Below are 17,456 nucleotides of genomic sequence, written 5' to 3' on the forward strand. Positions count from 1 at the left end.
TACCAGTAAACACCCCTCCAACATCTTCAGGTACTCACTCCCACCCTCTCAGTTATGCAACACCCACAAACGACCCATACACCAAACCACCCCTTCCCTCAAACCAAAACCTACCCCTCCCCCTCCCCAATCCACTCCATATCTGCTTCATGCCCCCCTCCCCCCCCCCTAAGAAACATAAGCAAAACTACTCCCCCTACAAAGCAACCAAAACTCCCTCACAACCTGATTCGTCTGCCTCGCCCCCCTCAGCCCAACCACCTTTTTCAAAAACGCCGCCCTCTCAGCCATGCTAACCCTCTCCGCCGCCGCACTTGGAAAACCGCCGCCGTTCTCCCCCTCATCCGTCCTCGTCAGCGCCCCCTCCAGCCAAGCTTGCGCCTGAACCTGCTGAGTAACCAGCTTCTTGAGCGGTTCACTGAGTTTATCCAGCTCTGATCTGGCAGCATTCCCGCCAATATTGTTGATTAACGTTTGCGCCAACAACGGGCCAAAGTAAGACATTGCGTTGGAGACGTGGGAGGCGAGGTCTGGGGAGGGGGGTTTGAGGGTTATAAAGTTGCTCTATGAAAAAAAAAAAAAAAAAAAGTGTGGTTTGGGAGCAAAGGGAGGTGGGGGGTTAACATACCCAAAAGTCAGCTGCGGCAGTTTTGGGAAGGGGTTCCTTCCCGTTGAGGACTTTGAGCGTGAACATGAAGAAGAACTCGAGCATCTGCCCCGGTTGGACTTGGAAGAGGACTTCGGGGTACTTGGACAGGACTCTGTCGATGAGGCAGATGCCGTTTTGGGAGATCTCCGTGTCTGCTTCTGGTTCTGGGGCTGTGTCAGCTAGGTGTGATGAGATAGTGAGAAAAAGGGGTGTGGAGGGTTACCTGGGAGCTTCTGAAGCAAGGCAATGACCCATGGCACCAGGCGGACGAGCTGATTCGGCACAATCGCCTTTGGCCCTCTGTATAGCGACCCCACAAAGGAGCAAGCGGTGCTGAGAAGCGTTCCCATCCGAGGTGTCTCAAACGGCTGTTGAACAAAGTAGTTGGTGACGATGTCAGCAGGGAAGACAAATGGGCCTGGTTCCGTCTCTGAGAACCCAGCACGCAGGATGTTGCAGATAATCTCTACAATCTCTCCTGTAGTGCTGAAAACTTGCTGAACGCCTATGAGAAGGCTGACAATGTCGGCCTGTAGCGCAGCAAGCTTCTCGCTTGTTCTGGCAACCTGCGATTCGTCTTCCAAATCCACAGGAGACTCCTTGACATCTTGCATGCCTTTCGACATGCTGGCAATGCACCTCATTGACCGAAGTGCAATGTGGAGGGAGATGCCCTCCACAAGTGGAAGAGATGAGGGAATAGGGGGATCAAGACCCCTCAGGACATTTGGGTTTGTCAGGTCCACCAAGCCAGGCTGTGATCTGAGCTGGACGGCGAACTCAAAGTCCTTCTTGAAGATCGTGTAAAGCTCCTCGAATTTCTGCAGCTTCTCATTTTCGTCCGTGATGGACTGGATGATGGAGGCAACGGCAAGCACGATCCTCTCCTCGGCTAGAGCATCAAGCACCTGTCTTCCACGGATGTCCTGGTAGTGTCTGATGAATGTGCCGGCCTCGCCAGTCAAAATGGTACGGCACGAAGAGCAAAGGGTAGAGATCGACCGTGCCGAAGGGCCACCGAGAACAGAGTCCCCCACAGCAGCGAAGAGAAGATTCAGGGCATTCGGCAGGTAGTCTGCATGGCGCTCAAAGTACTCGCAGTACCTCTCGATCAACGACAGCCCCGTCTGGCGGAGACGCAGTGGTACAGCGGTTTGGCCCTGACCAAGAAGGTCAAAGAATTGAGAAGCAAAGACCTTGCTCAGCTCGGCATCATACTTGCTGTCCTCAGAGATACAATCGGAGAGAGCACCAAGACAGAACGCCGTGGCCTCAAGCTCGGCCCACGACTGTGAGGCGAGCGCTTGAAGGAAGAGGTTGGCGAAGAAAGAAATGAGATCCAGACCTTCGAGGGTGAAAACTGACTGAAGCATATCTGCAACATCCTTTCTGGCGTCACAGAATGCAGCACGCTCAGCAGAATCCCATTCAGCAAAGATTTCTGCTGAGGGCCACTGGATCTTGCGCCAGCTGTTTGTCACCACCGCCTTAAGGTGCCGTTCAGCATATGGTTTCCAGACAGGTGACTGATCCCCGTCCGAGAAGGTGCAGTCGATCATTGTTTCAATGAAGGTTGACCAGAACTCGAGGGCGGGCACGAAGATGGCGTCATCTCCGACCAAGTATCCGTCAGTGGCAAGAAGCCCACTTAAGCTTTCCAGGAATCTCTGAGACCGCTCGTCTGTACCCTCCAGCAAGGCTTGCACCTGGGCATCGCCATAGGCTAGCATCAGTAGTCCAAAGGAAATTCCATCCTCGCGGTGGTTCCCGTGGAGAATTTGCTGATAGTGGTTCGCAGCCCACTGGCTTTCAAAAAAAGAAGAAAGCGCGTCATAGTGCGCTTTGGTGAAGAAACCCGAGTAGTTCTGCAGCACATCACTGAAGAGCTCGGCGGTAGCTTGGAAAAGATGTTCGTTGGTGAAGCATTGCAATGCTGGATCAACCAGTTGTCGGAGTGGTGTCACCAACAGGTCTACATCGGACGACGCTCGTTGGGCGTAAAGGATCCAAGCCTAGGTCTATTGTTGGCTCCTTCATTTGTCAAGAACATGATGCCGTCGATGTGACTTACCTGGAAGCATGCCAGTGTTTCCTCCTGAGTCTTGAGCCCGACATCGTCAATAGGTGGAGCAAAGCCGCGGGCGAGGAGACAAGTGGCGTCCTGGCCGTTTTTGGCGAGTCTTTGGTGGACATCTGCACTGTACTATCGTAAGTCATCATCACATTTCGTAGATCGAAGGAACTTACTATTTGATCGAGTTCATGTCGGTCTTGCCGACTTCCTCCACCAACGACGTGACAAACCAAATAGCCACCTTGAGCTTCTGGCTATCCAGATTACCCACGAGGATATCTGTCGACAAGGCATCATCTAGATTCTCCACGGGCACGCCTCTGCCGAGATCCAGGCAATAGATAAAATGACGAACGCAGGCGGGCCACACGTGGGAGAAAAGTACAAAGTAGGTAATGAGCGCCGAACACAGCTTCTTGGTAACGAAGGGAGCCGCCCCGTCGCTCAGCGACTGGATGGTCCAGCTGATGATGTTCTCAAGAAGAAGCTTGGCATCGTCTTCATTCAGACCAGCGCTACATACATGGTTAGTGTTCAGGTCTTGATGGTGGCGAGGAGGGCCGCACTGGAGCTATGTACCTATCTCGGTTGAGTTTGACAATCAGGGTTAGCGCAGCGTAAAACCTGATGTTGTCTTCTGGGTGAGCAATGAGACTCTCGGCAAGCTGCCACCCTTCCGGTGACCTCTGAAGTCGCTGAAGAACCTCTTGTATTCTGGAGATGGTTTCAGGGGGGTTTGGCTGATAGAGCGCTCGGATCAACTGTGGGTTGGGTGTTAACACATGATTTCTTTTTCGTTTGCGAGCAGCCACACAGCTGGCGGCAGAAGACATCACTTACTGCTTCCACCTCGGCGAGGCTTGTTGGTAATGGTAACGGATCCATAGCCGTGTTGGATAAGTTTGGTTTAAAGTTGGTTTCTGATGTTGCAGTTGTGTGTCGTCTGGTCTGAAAAAGATGAAGTGCTGTTAGAGGTCGGGTGTCAAGAGAAGTGGTTCTGATTGGTTGACCTTTTTCCTAGTAGACAAGCTCGGTCCTTCCCTTGTTAGTGAACCTTGCTGATGTTATGGATAGTTTATTTGTTCTGTGTGGCAGAATGGACACCTAAAATCAGGAGAACTGTCTTTGGGAAATTCTTTTCGCTTACCTATTGTATGGGCTGAATGTTATTCGGTCGTGGCTGCATTGTCGGACATTTCAGTGATGCTAGGCAACTCTTACTCTCTAGTGGGGTTCCCCTTATCGGGTTTGATATCAGCAATATGTCTCTATTGAAGAGTGCTTGTATATTCAACAGGGTTGCTAGTTTGGTCATTCCCTTCAGCTGGAGATCGAGGACACACCTCAAGTTCCGACCACACTCTTATCAGCTGTCGTTGCTGCACCCCATATACACCACTCACAAGTGTCACCCTCAGGTTCCCGTGCGGGTGAGACCATGCATCATGTGGATAACCGTACGGCAAGCCAGTTGACGGTACTGGTGGAGGCCAGTCCTTTCAACAGAATGCCACGTGAGGTCTCCCAGAGCTCCCAATCTATCGCAATGGTTACCTTCAGGAGCATCAGAAACTTGCCGTGAAATGCCATCTTCATTTACAGGGGAGATGCTGCCCGGGTTCCCTCTTCCCAATACGGCGGCGGGGCCAACGCCTTGCAGAGGAGCGGGCAGCATAGGGTGGGGCTCGATGCACTGAATGCGGGCAACCTCACCCACTCAAGGACCCCTCATCAGCTCCCACCAAGCTAGCACTTAACTTGGGAATCTGAGAAGCCTACGACAACGCAACTCAACCAACCAACCATCTTCAAGAAGCCGGTCTTTGAGAACAATTCAAGGCTTGCTCTGGTTGTGGGACGCTTCTTCTCTTGTTTCGTTATACCCTTCCGTCCCCTGCATTCCGGCCCTTTCTTCGGTGCCGGCCAACACGTTTTGAGTGGTGTGTTTGGTCCGACCAACCCACCTCACCAATAGATATATAGAGACTACCTGCCTCCTCATGCGCCATATATGGGCCTTTCCTAGCTTAACAGCCCTCTCTCTGTTCCAAGCTTCTGCTGCATCCGCTGTACCTAGAGCTCGCCAAGCTATCAACACCAGCTCCCCCCTCGCCCTGTTCCGTACTAAGAGACGATTCCTCACCCAAGCCCACCTCCTGAGCAACAGTGCTACTAAGACGACACTTGTTGAAGAGATGGTGACTGTTGATACCACGAGCCGGCTGGCCGCCCTGCGGTCCTTGATGAAGGAGCGTAACCTTCATGTCTATGGTAGGTTATACAACGATCTTTCACGCCGCCCTTATCCATCCACCAACGTCAGGAGATGCCTTTCGTCTTATCTCCTCAAACAGCCGCAGCTAACACCTGGCTCTTCCAGTTGTACCATCCGAAGATAGCCATGCCTCCGAGTATATCGCCGACTGCGATGCCCGCCGCACATTCATCTCTGGCTTCTCCGGGTCAGCAGGAACCGCCATCGTGACCCTGGACAAGGCAGCTCTCGCCACAGATGGCCGATACTTCAACCAAGCTTCCAAGCAGCTGGATTCCAACTGGTATTTGCTCAAGACTGGTATGCAGGATGTACCAACCTGGCAGGAATGGGCGACGCAGGAAGCAGAGGGTGGTAAGCTGATTGGTGTCGACCCTCAGCTGATTTCCAGCGCCATTGCCGAGAAGCTCGATGAGGATATCAAAAATGCCGGTGGTGGTGGTCTTGTTGGGATCAAGGAAAACCTGGTAGACCTTGTCTGGGGCTCTGAGCAACCACCTCGCCCCAGCAACAGTGTATTCCTCTTGGGCCAGCAATACGCTGGAAAGGACACGGCAGCGAAGCTTGCCGATCTCCGCAAGGAGCTGGATAAGAAGAAGGCGGCTGGTTTTGTTCTTTCCATGCTTGACGAGATCGCTTGGCTCTTCAACCTCCGTGGCAGCGATATCGCTTACAACCCGGTCTTCTTTTCGTACGCGATTGTGACGCAGGCCTCGGCTACACTTTACATTGACGAAGCGAAATTGACCGACGAGTGCAAGACCTATCTTGAACGAAACAAGGTCACCATTAAGCCCTATGGTGCTCTGTTTGAGGACAGCGAGGAGCTTGCTCGCCGAGCAGAGGCCGATTCCAAGGACGCCAAGCCCAGGAAATATCTCATTTCGAGTAAGGGGTCATGGGCTCTGAAGCTGGCATTGGGAGGTAACAAGTTTGTCGATGAAGTCCGGAGTCCAGTTGGTGATGCCAAGGCTGTCAAGAATGATGTTGAATTGAATGGCATGAGAAACTGCCACATTCGCGACGGCGCTGCTCTGACAGAGTTCTTTGCCTGGTTGGAAGACCAACTTGTGAACCAGAAGGCTCAGCTGGATGAGGTGGATGCGGCCGACAAGCTGGAGCAGATCAGATCAAAGCACAAGGACTTTGTTGGACTTTCCTTTGATACTATTTCCTCGACAGGGGCGAAGTGAGTACTTCTTTTTGTGAGAGACGGGATGCGGTGGTTGCTGACGAGGTATTAGTGCTGCTGTCATTCACTACAAGCCAGAGAAGGGTGCCTGCAAGATCATTGATCCCAACGCCATCTACCTCTGCGATTCCGGGGCTCAGTACCTGGACGGCACCACAGACACCACCAGAACGCTTCATTTTGGAACGCCAACCGCCAAGGAAAAGAAGGCTTACACCTTGGTTCTCAAGGGCAACATCGCCTTGGATTCGGTAGTCTTCCCCAAGGGAACTAGTGGTTTCGCCATTGATGTCATGGCCCGTCAATTTCTTTGGGTGAGTCTAAGGATGTGTGGATGCAAAGTGGTACCCGCTGACAGATGATTAGAAATATGGCCTCGACTATCGCCATGGTACAGGCCACGGTGTAGGCTCGTTCCTAAACGTGCACGAGGGGCCCATCGGCATCGGTACAAGGAAACAGTATATCGACGTTGCCCTGGCCGCTGGCAATGTGCTCTCAATCGAACCAGGCTACTACGAAGATGAAGCATTCGGTATCCGCATTGAAAACCTCGCCATTGTGAAGGAGGTCAAGACGGAGCATTCGTTTGGCGACAAGCCATACCTCGGATTCGAGCATGTCACCATGGTTCCGTACGCCCGCAATCTCATTGATGAGACCCTTCTCACACCAAATGAAAAGGATTGGCTGAACCGGGCCAACAAGAAGATTCTCGAGAAGACGCTTGGATACTTTGAGAACGATCCTCTGACAAAGGCCTGGTTGTTGCGGGAGACGCAGCCATTTTGATTGCCTTGTTGTCATGGTGGGGAAGAATTTTGATTTTTTTTTCTGGTCGGGATTGTCTAGAACGTATACCCCTAACGGACTTTTTCAGAATTAAAAGGACATGAAGGCCGACATGGCAAAGGCAATGGCAAAGGAGAGCTTGAAGGCAGTGTGTTGGTTGAGGGCCGCTAGGATGCGGGAACCCTGGAAACGCTCACGGAGGCGGAGGTACTTGACCAGGTCGAGTCCGGAGCGAGAGGCGACCTGGTGGAGGGTGTTAGCAAGAATGATGAAAGTGTGCGAGGCACGGAGACGTGTCTACATCAGCGATGAAGTATTATCACTAGTTTTCTTGGTGATGAGAAATAACAATAAATAAGTATTAGTCGCCTTACTTACTTGGATGGTGAGCATGCCTATTCCAGCCAGGAGGACGAGGGTTTTGGAGAAGACGGAGACTAGGAGGCCGACGGCGAAGCCTGTGATGGGGTGCGTGTTAGGATGATTGTATATGACGATGTGAGAGGAGGGATTCAAAATCATACCTGAGAGACTACCGCCAGAAAGCTGTTTGATGATTTCTGGGTCTAGCCGGTCTTTTCTCTCGGGACGGGTGGTTGAGAAGGATTTGGTAGACGAGGGGATGGCATCCATGCGCATTGGTCTTTGGTTGTGGATTGCGAGGAGGGAGGTTGTGAGGCCGAGGCTGAGGGCTGGGCGGAGGGTGCGGCTGAGGAGGAGACGGGTGGCCATTTTGGTTGTTGAGGGAGATACTGTAGATGGTGAGAGTTTGGTGAGAGTGGTGAGCATTATGATCCGGATCGGACATAAAAGGGTGAGTGAGGGTAGGTAATGAACATGCAAGTGGTGAGCTGTGGTTGGTTGATGAGTGAGGTGAAGCCGGGGGTTGCGGTGTGTGCATAGGGGAGCCGTGACGTAATTGGTGGTCGTTGACAGGGGCAGGTGAGCTTGGACCAACAGGGGGGGGGGAGGCGAGCGCCAAGAGGGGTGTGGGGCACGCGTTCTTTGGCTTTTTGTTGTCTGTGCAAAGACGCGTTTTGTGGTTTTAAACCTTTTGGGACGAAGAGAAGGTCGCGACTTTCTTCCCAGGGTTGATACCGGATAGCAAAACTATCTGGATCGCGCAATCGGAATTCTACACACACAGGACGAATTATCATCAACATCGGATAACAGACAAATAATCGCCGCGCAATAACACCACCCACCAAAGCAGAAAAAGTTCACGATGCCTCGCCCCAAGCGCGATCGCGCAACAACGCGCACCCGCCCAATGGCCACGGCTGCGACGGGGAACTCCTCCTCGCCACCGCCTATTCCTGTGTTGCCCAAGCCCGCGCAGGCCGAGCGAGCCGGGACTGAACTCCCAAGCGACATCTACGACGTGAGCGACGCCGAAAAAGAGCGGCGGAAACTCCGCGCCTCGGCCAAAAAGACCACCGCCGCCGAACAACAGCACACCCTCGAGCTTGAACCAGACCAAGTCCGCGCGTTGGACAGCTCGAGAAAACAACGCGATGATGCCTTAGCCAGGTTGCGGGATGTGACCTCTGCGTCTACTGACGGGTCAGAGTTGGATGTGACGCTGGGGAGTCTGGGTGATGATAGTAGTTTGGGGCTGGGGGATGAGTCGACTGAGGTTGAGGGAGTGTCAAGGGCGACGGATACTTCGACTTTTAACATTGCGGGGTTTAAGAGGAGGCCGAGGCAGAGTAGTGTTCAGGGCAGGGGGGAGAGCGGGTTGATTAGGCCGAGTAGTAGGGGCCAGGGGACGCCGAGTATTAGTACGACCATTAGCTTTGGGAGGTTCAAGAGAAGACAGAGGGAGCCAAGTATACTTGGGACGGGGAGGAAGGAGAGGAGGGTCAGGAGTGTTTCGCGGGGGAGCCAGGCGGGGAGGAATAGAGACGTGCTTGGGAGGGAGGATGAGGGGGAGGTTTCGCCTGTTGATGGGGGGAAGAGGAGGAGTACGAGGGGACGGTCGAGGGGGGTGGAGAGTGTGGATGAGTCGCCGGTTGCGGCTGGGTCGAGAAAGAGAAAGAGTTTGGAGAGCCATGAGGATGGGAGGGAGAAGAGGTTGGCGGTGGAGGGGGGCGATATGGAGATGGGGATTGGAGATGAGCCGGATTTGGACTTTGATATTGATGCTGAGTTGGAACCGAGAGTTGAGTCGCCTGCGAGGGAACAACAAGATGGGGATGTTCACCAGTCTATCGAACTTGACGAGCAGCCGCCGATTTCCTCGCCTCTGTCTACGCCACCCCGGGAACTTTCCGCCCCACCACAGTTGAGCGAGGACAATGATCCGGATATGGCCCCTCCATTGTCGAGCAGCCCAGCCTCTGAGGTTGGTAGCCCGGTCGCATGGCCTTCACTGGATGCGCTCGCGCAGAGAAAATACAACACGCGAACTGTGCCGTCCAAGACCCCAGAGCTGGAAGACGACGGCATGGGGTCGAGTATCTCCTCCCCCCCCTCCCTCACACACTCGCCAAACTACCGTGCGAAATCCAAACCCCCAGTCGTCAAGAAAAAGGCTCCACCACCGCCCAAGAGCTCAGCCGATCTCGCGTCTCTCCTTCCCCGAAGAAAGACCTCAAGCAAGAATAAGAACCGCAAGGGCTCCCACAGTGCCGATCCGTTCGATATCGACGACGGGGAAGCCTCAGAGGAGGAGGAAGCTCCGCCGCCCACGAGGAGGGCAGCCAAGAAGCCCCTTTCCAAGACTGCGTCAACAGCCAATAAGGGCAAGCAAAAAGAGTCTGCTGTGGCTGCTGATCCCAAGGGGAAGAAGAAGCGCGTTACCAGGACCTATGGCTCCAAGGCTCACGAACAGGATAAGGAGAATGATGGTGATGTTGACGGTGACCGAGAAGGCGATAGTATCGTTGTCGGTAGCGGCAGCAATGAGCCAGAGGACGAGGAAGAGGAGGAGCTCCCAGATGCGGAGACGACGGTGATGCTGAAGGAGAGATTGGGTGAGGAGCTGCAGAAGGCGGTGAAGAAGTTTAAGGAAGTGGACCAGTGGGAGCTGTCGTTTGAGGAGGTGGAGGGGAGCAGTAGTCCGATGAGGGATGCTCGTTGATTTTTCATCATTTAAACGAGCGGTTGGAATGGGAAAGGCAAAACTGTTGGGTTTGTGCTGGGATGAAATGGGATGGGACGATTTGATACCTTTGTTTTTGCACTACATAGCTGGATGAACACGGGATGGGGGGGCGGGAATAGCGGTTGCTTGACTACAACTCGGGTACTAATGGGGATTTATTAGTCGTTAATATCACTACTTTGCCTCGACGACCGCATTAGCTTGGAGTTTTTCTTCGGGGATTACATACCAGATTAGCTGCACATAGCTGGATACACAAATTATACACATCACCCAAGTTGCTACTTCTCAAGTGAGCAAGATATGTGCCAAGCAAATATTCATTCATAAATCATTTCTCAATTGGCATCTTTCCCCCCTTCCATCACCTACCTTCCTGTGTCTGCCCCGTCTCCCCCGCGAGACAAACACTCTCAACCTCATGCTCCACCACGGGGAGCAAATGCGCAATCTGGTTCGCATCCCTGAACGCAATGGTGATTTGATCAGGCATCAGACCCTCCATGTATAATTTCTATCTTCCGTCAGCAAAACCCCCTTGTCATTCCCACCAGATCAGCAAACTCACCTTCTTCACCTCCCCAAACTCCCCCTCCCGAGCCGTATACTCCCTGACAACCCTCTCTTCCCCAAAATCAACATAAACCCTCGTATCCCTCACCCTAACCAAAACATTATCCAACCTCAGAAAAAACCTGCAGAGCACCAACATCCTCTGCTCCATCACCCTGACTTTAACAGTCAAGACGCTGACCCCGTTATCATCCAGCTCGCTCTCGTAGAGCACAACCTCATCGGCGAACAATATCGGGTCTCGTCTCTGTAACAGCTCGACTGGTATCCTCGCCTTGTCATCCCTTTGCAACTTTTGTCCTCCCAAACCGGGGGTTTCGGTTCCGCGGTAGGAGGTGGTGTAACTCCAATCGAAGGGCTTGACCACCTCTTTGATACCAGCAGAGGTTTTCTCTCGTGTGGCTGACCAGGCGGTGGCGTAGTGGACTTTGAGGAGGCCGGTGGAGCCGGTTTTGTCTACTAGGTCCAGGGCTGGTTCGGGGGTGAAGGTGAGGGTGTAGGCGGTGGGGGTGTGGTGGAGGGTGAGGTGGTTGTCGCCGAAGATCATTTCGGGGATGGGGATGCCGAGGCGGGACTGGAGGAGGTCGATGGGGGTGGATTTGAGGATAGGGGCTTTGAGTGTTGTGATGGTGAAGGGGGGGTGGGTGAAGGTGCGGGGTGGGGGTTGGACTGGGGAGGGGGGGCGGGGGATGCTGGAGGGGGGAGGGAGGAAGCTGGTCGATGGGAAGGTGGTTGGTGTTGTTGGGGGGTGAGTGGTGGTAGAGGAGGAGGATGGTGGTGGTGGGGGGTCCATTGTTGGGTATCCGGAGGGGTTGAGGTAGAAGCGGTTTCGGTGGTTGGAGTCGGGGGTGTTTGTTTGTTTCGTGGGTGTTTGTTTCGTGGGTTTGACTTGCAATTCGAAGTTCGTCTTGAGGTGATCGGGCTTGTGGTCGAATGGGCAAAATATGTAGTTTGGAGAGGTGAGGCTGTAGCTTTGGAGTTGCAGATGCAGTTCAGGAACCCAAAGTCTTGGTGGGGCAGTTATCCGCGGGGCAGAGCCGTTGCAGATTGCGGAGAAAGTCAATGCCGCTCCCAAAACGATTGTCACCTGTTAGCTACCTAGCTAAGGTAGTTCACTTCAAAATAGTTTCAAAGTAGCCGATGTTCATATTGAAGATACTCATTTTCAAGGAGGGTATTCTTGCATGGTCTGTTCTCTGCGACATACCCACTCATACTTTAAGTGATCAATCCGAGATGCTCTAGATATCTTGCGGACGGACGACTTCCAAGGCATCTCGATCTCAATGAAGCCAGGTTCCAAAAGAAACCAGGCTCCTGCCATTGAAACCAAGCCGAAGCGCCGTCCTCCCTGCCAACCTCAAACCAGGTTAGGGTTATTGGTGTGCTGGCCCAACCATAAAGTGGGGCGGCTGTCAAGACCCGGTTGCCTAGCAACCCGCTGCGCCCAAACTGCCCAAATTGACCCCCATTAAAGCTGGCCCCGACATCCTGGATCTCTGTCCATGCAACAACCGGCCGGACACGCAACAGACTGCGACTGCGACTGCGACCACATACCTCCACCTCCACGCCTGGTGTTGGTATCTTTTGCTCTTCTTCTCTTCCTCCCCGCTACACACATTTTGTTTTTCTCTTCTTGGTCTCTGTTGACATTGACTGTCACACATTGCAAAAATGGCCTCGAGAACATTGGAGTCCCGCTTCGAGCGGATGTCTGTCAAGGACGAAAACGACCCGTTTGAGACCATTGGGACGACAACGACATCGACATATCAGAAGGCAAAGGTGCGCTTGACATGGACATGATTTTTGTGGCATTAATTCTAACAAAACATAGACCGTCACCGCCTCCTCTGCCTCACAACTCTCCCATAGCAGCAGCCGGCCCAACCTCTTCAAAGTCGCCCTCCAGCCCCAAAACGCCAACACGGTAACAGCCACCGTCACTCTCCCCTCCCAGGCCGCCCAGCGCAAGCAACCCACGACCAGCGCTTCCACCGCCATCCCCAACAAGCAGCGGGAAAAGGACACCACCACCACCACCAACAACAACAACAACGAAATCCCCTCCCCAACCAAACACAAATCCACCACCTCTCTATCCTCCCGCCAGTCAGACGAACTCGTCCTCACCAACGACGGCCGCTCCTCCTCGTCTTCCACCTCCTACGTCGACGCCCCTCTAATACCAAAACAATTCCACCTCGGCATGTTTGAAATCGGCCGTCCCCTCGGAAAAGGCAAATTCGGCCGCGTCTACCTCGCCCGCGAGAGAACATCCTCCTTCATCTGCGCTCTGAAGGTTCTCTACAAATCCGAACTGCAACACGGCACCGGCGTGGAAAAACAAGTCCGCCGCGAAATCGAGATCCAGTCCAACCTCCGACACCCAAACATCCTCAAGCTCTACGGCCATTTTCACGACAGCAAGCGAATTTTTTTGATATTGGAATTCGCCGGCAAGGGCGAGCTGTACAAGCACCTACAGAAGGAAAGTCGGTTCCCGGAGTGGAAAGCGGCGCAGTATATCGCGCAAATGGCGTCTGCGCTGAGGTATCTGCACAGGAAGCATGTGATTCATAGGGATATCAAACCCGAGAACATCCTGATGGGCATTCACGGGGAGATTAAGATTTCTGACTTTGGGTGGTCAGTGCACGCGCCGAATAATAGGCGGAAGACGCTTTGCGGGACGTTGGATTATTTACCGCCCGAGATGATCAAGTCGGGCAGTAAGGATAATTGGTATAATGAAAAGGTGGATTTGTGGAGCTTGGGGGTGTTGACGTATGAGTTTTTGGTGGGGCAGGCGCCGTTTGAGGACACGCCGATTATGACGCAGAAGAGGATCGCGAGGGCGGATATGACGATTCCTGAGTGGGTTAGTAAGGAGGCGAGGGATTTGATTAAGAAGGTGAGTTTTTTTTGCTCTCTCATGTTTTGAGTATGGGAGACTGACAGATGGTAATGTAGCTGCTCGTGCTGGATCCGGAAAAGCGGTTGCCGTTGGAGGAGGTGCAGAATCATCCTTGGATTATCAAGCATTGCGTCAAGGGGGAGAGGGCGTCGAATCGGGAGAAGTTGAGTTTTGGGAAGTCTTGATCGTTCACAGACTTGGGGTTGGGGTGTGTCAAAGTTGTTGGTTTGTTTATTTCAAAAGTGATGGGGTATTTTACATGACATGACGGTCAAAGTACAAGTATATGGGCGTTGAGGATTGGGGTGGGGGGGAGGAGGGACATCAAACGGGAAAGGGAAGGGGGGTTTTGTCCTCTTGATTCACTGGTTAAACAATTGCATAGCGTAGCGGGGAGTTGTGTGTTTAATTCTAATCCTTTTTTTTTATTACAATTTCTTTTCTACATTTACGAGATGTTTTACCTGTAGATTTCTTCAAACGGTCTCTTGTCGTTGAAACAAGAGTCCCAGACTTGGTTGACGACTTTGGTGGCTTGGACATCGTCTTTACACGTTGGTCTGTTCATGACGGATTGGATGGCTCGCATCCGGACGCAGTTTTGGAATTGTTGGGTGAGGGTCCAGTTTCCTCGGGTTATGGTTTCTCGCGTCCAGCGGCATTCACCGCTGAGCATGGAGGCTCTGATCTGTTTTTTTAGTGTGTCAGTGTCAGTAAGTACCCGAGAGAAGAAGGGGGCAAAACAGCGGGGGAGACGAACCTCTGTACAAGCCGCGTGCTTCAAATCCATACCCCCCATCCAATCCACCTTCCACCTGAGATGATCCCACGCATGCACCATCTCATGCGCCAGTGTGTCCTCCAGATGACTCCTGTCTCTGAACTCATTTGCGCACAGGAGGATTCCGTGATCTGGGCTGAAACCTCCCGTCTGACGAACCACGGTGCCATCTTCGGCTATTCTCCCCGGGCAGCGACGGCAGACGACGTTGTGAGGGCCGAGGTCGCCGTTGAGGGCGGCGGCTTTTTCGCGGAGGTAGCGGACGACGGGGGAGTGCTGGAAGAGCCAGTCGCGGTCTGCTTCGCAGCGGGCGCAGTCGCGGGCTTCGTTGGCTTTGTAGCGGTCCTCGCGGTAATGCTCGATGCCTTCGCGGGTGACGCGGCCGGTGAGGATGCGGAAGTAGTTGAAGTACCAGGCTAGGGAGGGGTCGTAGCCTGTGCGTTTGGGGTCGTTGGTGAGGTAGCCGGGGGGTTGTTGTGGTTGTGATGGGGGGGTGGATGAGGCGGCTGGGTCTGGGGATGTGGTGGTGGTGGTGGGTGGTGATGGTTGTGGTGGTGGTTGGGAGGACATGATGAATTGGGGAATTGGATTTGCGAAGCTGAATAGGTCCAATTGGAATTTCGGTGTGTTGGCGCGTAGAAAAAGGCGAGATATCTTGAAATGTGATCTCGATATCACAAGCTGTTCGAAATGGAAATGCGCCCCTGGTTCTTTGCCCAGGAACTGAGCTGCCAAGGCCTGTTGAGCTGGAGAACCTTGTTCGCTGCTTTCAGTCCCGAGCAGGCGGTGAGACAGAGGGGCAGAATAATTGCTCGGTAACTTTCAAAGGGCGTGGTCAAAAGGCGTCGGTGTATGGAGTCACCGCCCGGGCTGCCCCTCCTCCCGACATCGGACCAATCATCCAACACCAAACAAACATTTTGACTCTCGAGGATTGCCCAAGCAAAGAAGAGGGAAGGGGAAAAAGGGGTCTCCACTTGGTGTCTGGGATTCCATGCAACCACGGTTGAGCTGCATCTGCCCAGGCGTCCAAAATACGACGGCAACACGCAACGCTCTAGGAAAGGAAAGCTGATCTCTGTTGCCGAGTATAAGTGGTCTTTTTTTTTTTTTTTTTCCTTTATAAAGATAATGGAGGCCGATTCCGAGTCGTGTAAGGACAGCCCTTCTTTGAGTCTTCATACTCTCATGCCTCATCTCACCTCTCCACTCTTAGTTTATACCCACTGACTTGTTACCGTTGTCTTATAAACATCCAGCCATGAGGGGTCCTCGTCCACTTGGCGTCGTGATCAAGCTGGGTGAGTGTGTCCGTCTGAGCCAATTATTGGATGTGAATCCTCTGACTAACACCAAACCCTCAACACCAGGAACCAGCTCCATCGTCGACGAGAAGAGCCATGAACCCTTGCTCTCCATCTTGACGTTGATCGTCGAGACAGCAGTCAAACTCAGAAAAGATGGCCACAGAGTCATTATTGTGTCTTCAGGAGCCATCGGTGTTGGTCTCCGGAGAATGGACGTCGAAAAGAGACCAAAGCATCTTTCCAAACTACAGGTTTGTCTTGACTCATCCCCTCTCACAAGAAGGACCCGAGGCTGACATGCCTGTAATATAGGCTCTGGCAGCCATTGGCCAATGCAGGCTCATGAGCCTGTGGGACAGCCTGTTCAACCACCTCAGACAGCCCATCGCCCAGATTCTTCTTACAAGGAACGATATCGCTGATGTGAGTTACCTTGCTGGTTATCCCCCCTTGTGTAACATACCACTTACACACCCTCCCCCTTTAGCGATCACGCTACCTCAACGCCCAAAGAACAATCAACGAGCTCCTCGACATGGGCGTCATCCCCATCGTCAACGAAAACGACACCCTCGCCGTCTCCGAGATCAAATTCGGTGACAACGACACCCTCTCCGCCGTCACAGCCGCCATGGTCCACGCCGATTTGTTGTTCCTCATGACAGACGTCGACTGCCTCTACGACAAGAACCCCCGGACGAACCCAGACGCCCAACCAATCGAAGTAGTAGAGGATATCTCCTCCCTCGTAGCAGACGTCTCAACGGCCGGCTCCTCCCTCGGGACGGGGGGAATGTCCACCAAGATCGTCGCTGCCAGACTGGCCACCTCGGCGGGGGTGACAACAGTCATTACCAAATCATCCAACCCCGGGAACATTGTCAACATTGTCAAATACATCCAGTCCTCCCGGTCCCCCGGCTCTCCGTCCAAATCCGGCTCCGACTCGGAGGAGGGCGACACTCCAGAAATCATGTCCTCCTCCACCTCCTCCCTCAAGAAACCAGCCATCCCCCTCCACACCCGCTTCCTTCCCTCCCCTCACCCAGTCAGGGATCGCTACTTCTGGATCCTGCACGGTTTACGCCCCCACGGCACGTTGTTCATCGACACGGGCTGCTACAAGGCCCTTTTGAACAAAGCCGGTCTTTTACCCGTCGGAGTTGTCGACGTGGAGGGGACTTTCCACCAGCAGGAAGCGGTCCGGATCTGTGTCGTGGATAAGAAACACCCTGGGCAGCAACCGCAGGAGGTGGGGAGGTGTCTGACGAATTATTCGAGCGCGGAGGTGAGCAGGATCAAGGGAAAGCACACGAGTGAGATTCCGGGGTTGTTGGGGTACATGGACAGCGAGTATGTCGCGCAGAGGGAGAGCATCAGTTTTTTCAGCGGGTTTCACGGCGGGGGGGTGAGCAGGCCGGTTACGCCGGTGGGGAGCGGGGTTAACCTGGCGGGGATGGTGACGCCCAAGAGGAGGGGGGCGGGGACGCCGGCGCAGGAGGAGAGGAGGTTGGAGGCGGAGGATAAGGAGTTGGAGGACGAGGGGTTGGTCATGAGGGGGAAGAAGGAGGAGGGGCAGCAGGTTAGGTTTGTGGAGGAGGTCAAAATTGTGGGGGAGGAGGGTAAGTAGATGATAGGCAATATTCCATTTTTGCTTTTGATATCTTGGCCGTGTTGGTTGGGTTGTGAAGAGCGGATGGATATAGACAAGACAAAAATAGAAGCATCACACACACACATGATTCGGCAACGAAGAAGAGGCTGGTGTCCCTTTTATGCAGATT

The 17,456-nt window shown here is 53.4% G+C and overlaps 8 protein-coding genes across 8 annotated transcripts; 4 read left to right on the top strand and 4 right to left on the bottom strand.

Moving 5' to 3' along the window:
- Positions 1–163: 163 nt before the first annotated feature.
- PDR6 (member of the karyopherin-beta) lies at positions 164–4,258 on the bottom strand. Its single transcript, XM_062893690.1, has 9 exons — positions 3,871–4,258; positions 3,734–3,759; positions 3,564–3,671; positions 3,303–3,484; positions 2,897–3,238; positions 2,721–2,847; positions 873–2,661; positions 629–819; positions 164–564 (listed from the first exon to the last, which is right to left on the bottom strand). Exons 3-9 carry the CDS (start codon positions 3,606–3,608, stop codon positions 169–171), a joined length of 3,072 nt encoding a protein of 1,023 aa, XP_062739525.1. The 5' UTR covers positions 3,609–3,671; positions 3,734–3,759; positions 3,871–4,258; the 3' UTR covers positions 164–168.
- QC762_708470 (uncharacterized protein) lies at positions 3,455–7,267 on the top strand. Its single transcript, XM_062893691.1, has 4 exons — positions 3,455–4,994; positions 5,104–6,187; positions 6,243–6,504; positions 6,557–7,267. The coding sequence occupies exons 1-4, from the start codon at positions 4,724–4,726 to the stop codon at positions 6,980–6,982; spliced, it is 2,043 nt and encodes a 680-aa protein (XP_062739526.1). The 5' UTR covers positions 3,455–4,723; the 3' UTR covers positions 6,983–7,267.
- On the bottom strand, positions 7,042–7,826 carry QC762_708475 (uncharacterized protein). The gene is made up of 3 exons (XM_062893692.1): positions 7,507–7,826; positions 7,357–7,440; positions 7,042–7,225 (listed from the first exon to the last, which is right to left on the bottom strand). Exons 1-3 carry the CDS (start codon positions 7,769–7,771, stop codon positions 7,176–7,178), a joined length of 399 nt encoding a protein of 132 aa, XP_062739527.1. The 5' UTR covers positions 7,772–7,826; the 3' UTR covers positions 7,042–7,175.
- A 384-nt stretch (positions 7,827–8,210) lies between these two features.
- QC762_708480 (uncharacterized protein) lies at positions 8,211–10,067 on the top strand (the record flags this gene model as incomplete). Its single annotated transcript, XM_062893693.1, has 1 exon — positions 8,211–10,067. The coding sequence occupies one exon, from the start codon at positions 8,211–8,213 to the stop codon at positions 10,065–10,067; it is 1,857 nt and encodes a 618-aa protein (XP_062739528.1).
- Positions 8,807–11,704, bottom strand: TIP41 (Tap42 interacting protein). The gene is made up of 2 exons (XM_062893694.1): positions 10,660–11,704; positions 8,807–10,605 (listed from the first exon to the last, which is right to left on the bottom strand). The coding sequence occupies exons 1-2, from the start codon at positions 11,455–11,457 to the stop codon at positions 10,456–10,458; spliced, it is 948 nt and encodes a 315-aa protein (XP_062739529.1). The 5' UTR covers positions 11,458–11,704; the 3' UTR covers positions 8,807–10,455.
- Positions 11,372–13,884, top strand: IPL1 (spindle assembly checkpoint kinase). The gene is made up of 3 exons (XM_062893695.1): positions 11,372–12,452; positions 12,505–13,581; positions 13,641–13,884. The coding sequence occupies exons 1-3, from the start codon at positions 12,342–12,344 to the stop codon at positions 13,767–13,769; spliced, it is 1,317 nt and encodes a 438-aa protein (XP_062739530.1). The 5' UTR covers positions 11,372–12,341; the 3' UTR covers positions 13,770–13,884.
- Positions 13,885–13,914: 30 nt separating this feature from the next.
- ATP23 (Mitochondrial inner membrane protease atp23) lies at positions 13,915–15,334 on the bottom strand. The gene is made up of 2 exons (XM_062893696.1): positions 14,345–15,334; positions 13,915–14,272 (listed from the first exon to the last, which is right to left on the bottom strand). The coding sequence occupies exons 1-2, from the start codon at positions 14,933–14,935 to the stop codon at positions 14,045–14,047; spliced, it is 819 nt and encodes a 272-aa protein (XP_062739531.1). The 5' UTR covers positions 14,936–15,334; the 3' UTR covers positions 13,915–14,044.
- On the top strand, positions 15,265–17,302 carry PRO1 (Glutamate 5-kinase; the record flags this gene model as incomplete). The annotated part of the gene is made up of 5 exons (XM_062893697.1): positions 15,265–15,518; positions 15,625–15,666; positions 15,736–15,923; positions 15,985–16,095; positions 16,160–17,302. The coding sequence occupies exons 1-5, from the start codon at positions 15,497–15,499 to the stop codon at positions 17,300–17,302; spliced, it is 1,506 nt and encodes a 501-aa protein (XP_062739532.1). The 5' UTR covers positions 15,265–15,496.
- Positions 17,303–17,456: the final 154 nt, after the last annotated feature.

This window comes from Podospora pseudocomata, chromosome 7 (assembly GCF_035222375.1).
Source record: "Podospora pseudocomata strain CBS 415.72m chromosome 7, whole genome shotgun sequence".
NCBI lineage: Eukaryota > Fungi > Ascomycota > Sordariomycetes > Sordariales > Podosporaceae > Podospora > Podospora pseudocomata.

Bases quoted from the DNA above. Each gene is read 5' to 3' on its own strand.
- PDR6 (XM_062893690.1), bottom strand. From the start codon at position 3,608: ATGGATCCGTTACCATTACCAACAAGCCTCGCCGAGGTGGAAGCA. The intron at 3,485-3,563 runs GTAAGTGATGTC...CCCAACCCACAG, and splicing joins GCCTCGCCGAGGTGGAAGCA to TTGATCCGAGCGCTCTATCA. The intron at 3,239-3,302 runs GTACATAGCTCC...CCATGTATGTAG, and splicing joins GTCAAACTCAACCGAGATAG to CGCTGGTCTGAATGAAGACG.
- QC762_708470 (XM_062893691.1), top strand. From the start codon at position 4,724: ATGCGCCATATATGGGCCTTTCCTAGCTTAACAGCCCTCTCTCTGTTC. The intron at 6,188-6,242 runs GTGAGTACTTCT...ACGAGGTATTAG, and splicing joins ATTTCCTCGACAGGGGCGAA to TGCTGCTGTCATTCACTACA. The intron at 6,505-6,556 runs GTGAGTCTAAGG...ACAGATGATTAG, and splicing joins TGGCCCGTCAATTTCTTTGG to AAATATGGCCTCGACTATCG.
- QC762_708475 (XM_062893692.1), bottom strand. From the start codon at position 7,771: ATGCTCACCACTCTCACCAAACTCTCACCATCTACAGTATCTCCCTCA. The intron at 7,441-7,506 runs GTATGATTTTGA...ACCCCATCACAG, and splicing joins TTCTGGCGGTAGTCTCTCAG to GCTTCGCCGTCGGCCTCCTA. The intron at 7,226-7,356 runs GTAAGGCGACTA...ACCCTCCACCAG, and splicing joins CATGCTCACCATCCAAGTAA to GTCGCCTCTCGCTCCGGACT.
- TIP41 (XM_062893694.1), bottom strand. From the start codon at position 11,457: ATGGACCCCCCACCACCACCATCCTCCTCCTCTACCACCACTCACCCC. The intron at 10,606-10,659 runs GTGAGTTTGCTG...GACGGAAGATAG, and splicing joins AGTTTGGGGAGGTGAAGAAG to AAATTATACATGGAGGGTCT.
- IPL1 (XM_062893695.1), top strand. From the start codon at position 12,342: ATGGCCTCGAGAACATTGGAGTCCCGCTTCGAGCGGATGTCTGTCAAG. The intron at 12,453-12,504 runs GTGCGCTTGACA...AACAAAACATAG, and splicing joins CGACATATCAGAAGGCAAAG to ACCGTCACCGCCTCCTCTGC. The intron at 13,582-13,640 runs GTGAGTTTTTTT...ATGGTAATGTAG, and splicing joins CGAGGGATTTGATTAAGAAG to CTGCTCGTGCTGGATCCGGA.
- ATP23 (XM_062893696.1), bottom strand. From the start codon at position 14,935: ATGTCCTCCCAACCACCACCACAACCATCACCACCCACCACCACCACC. The intron at 14,273-14,344 runs GTTCGTCTCCCC...CTAAAAAAACAG, and splicing joins AGCACGCGGCTTGTACAGAG to ATCAGAGCCTCCATGCTCAG.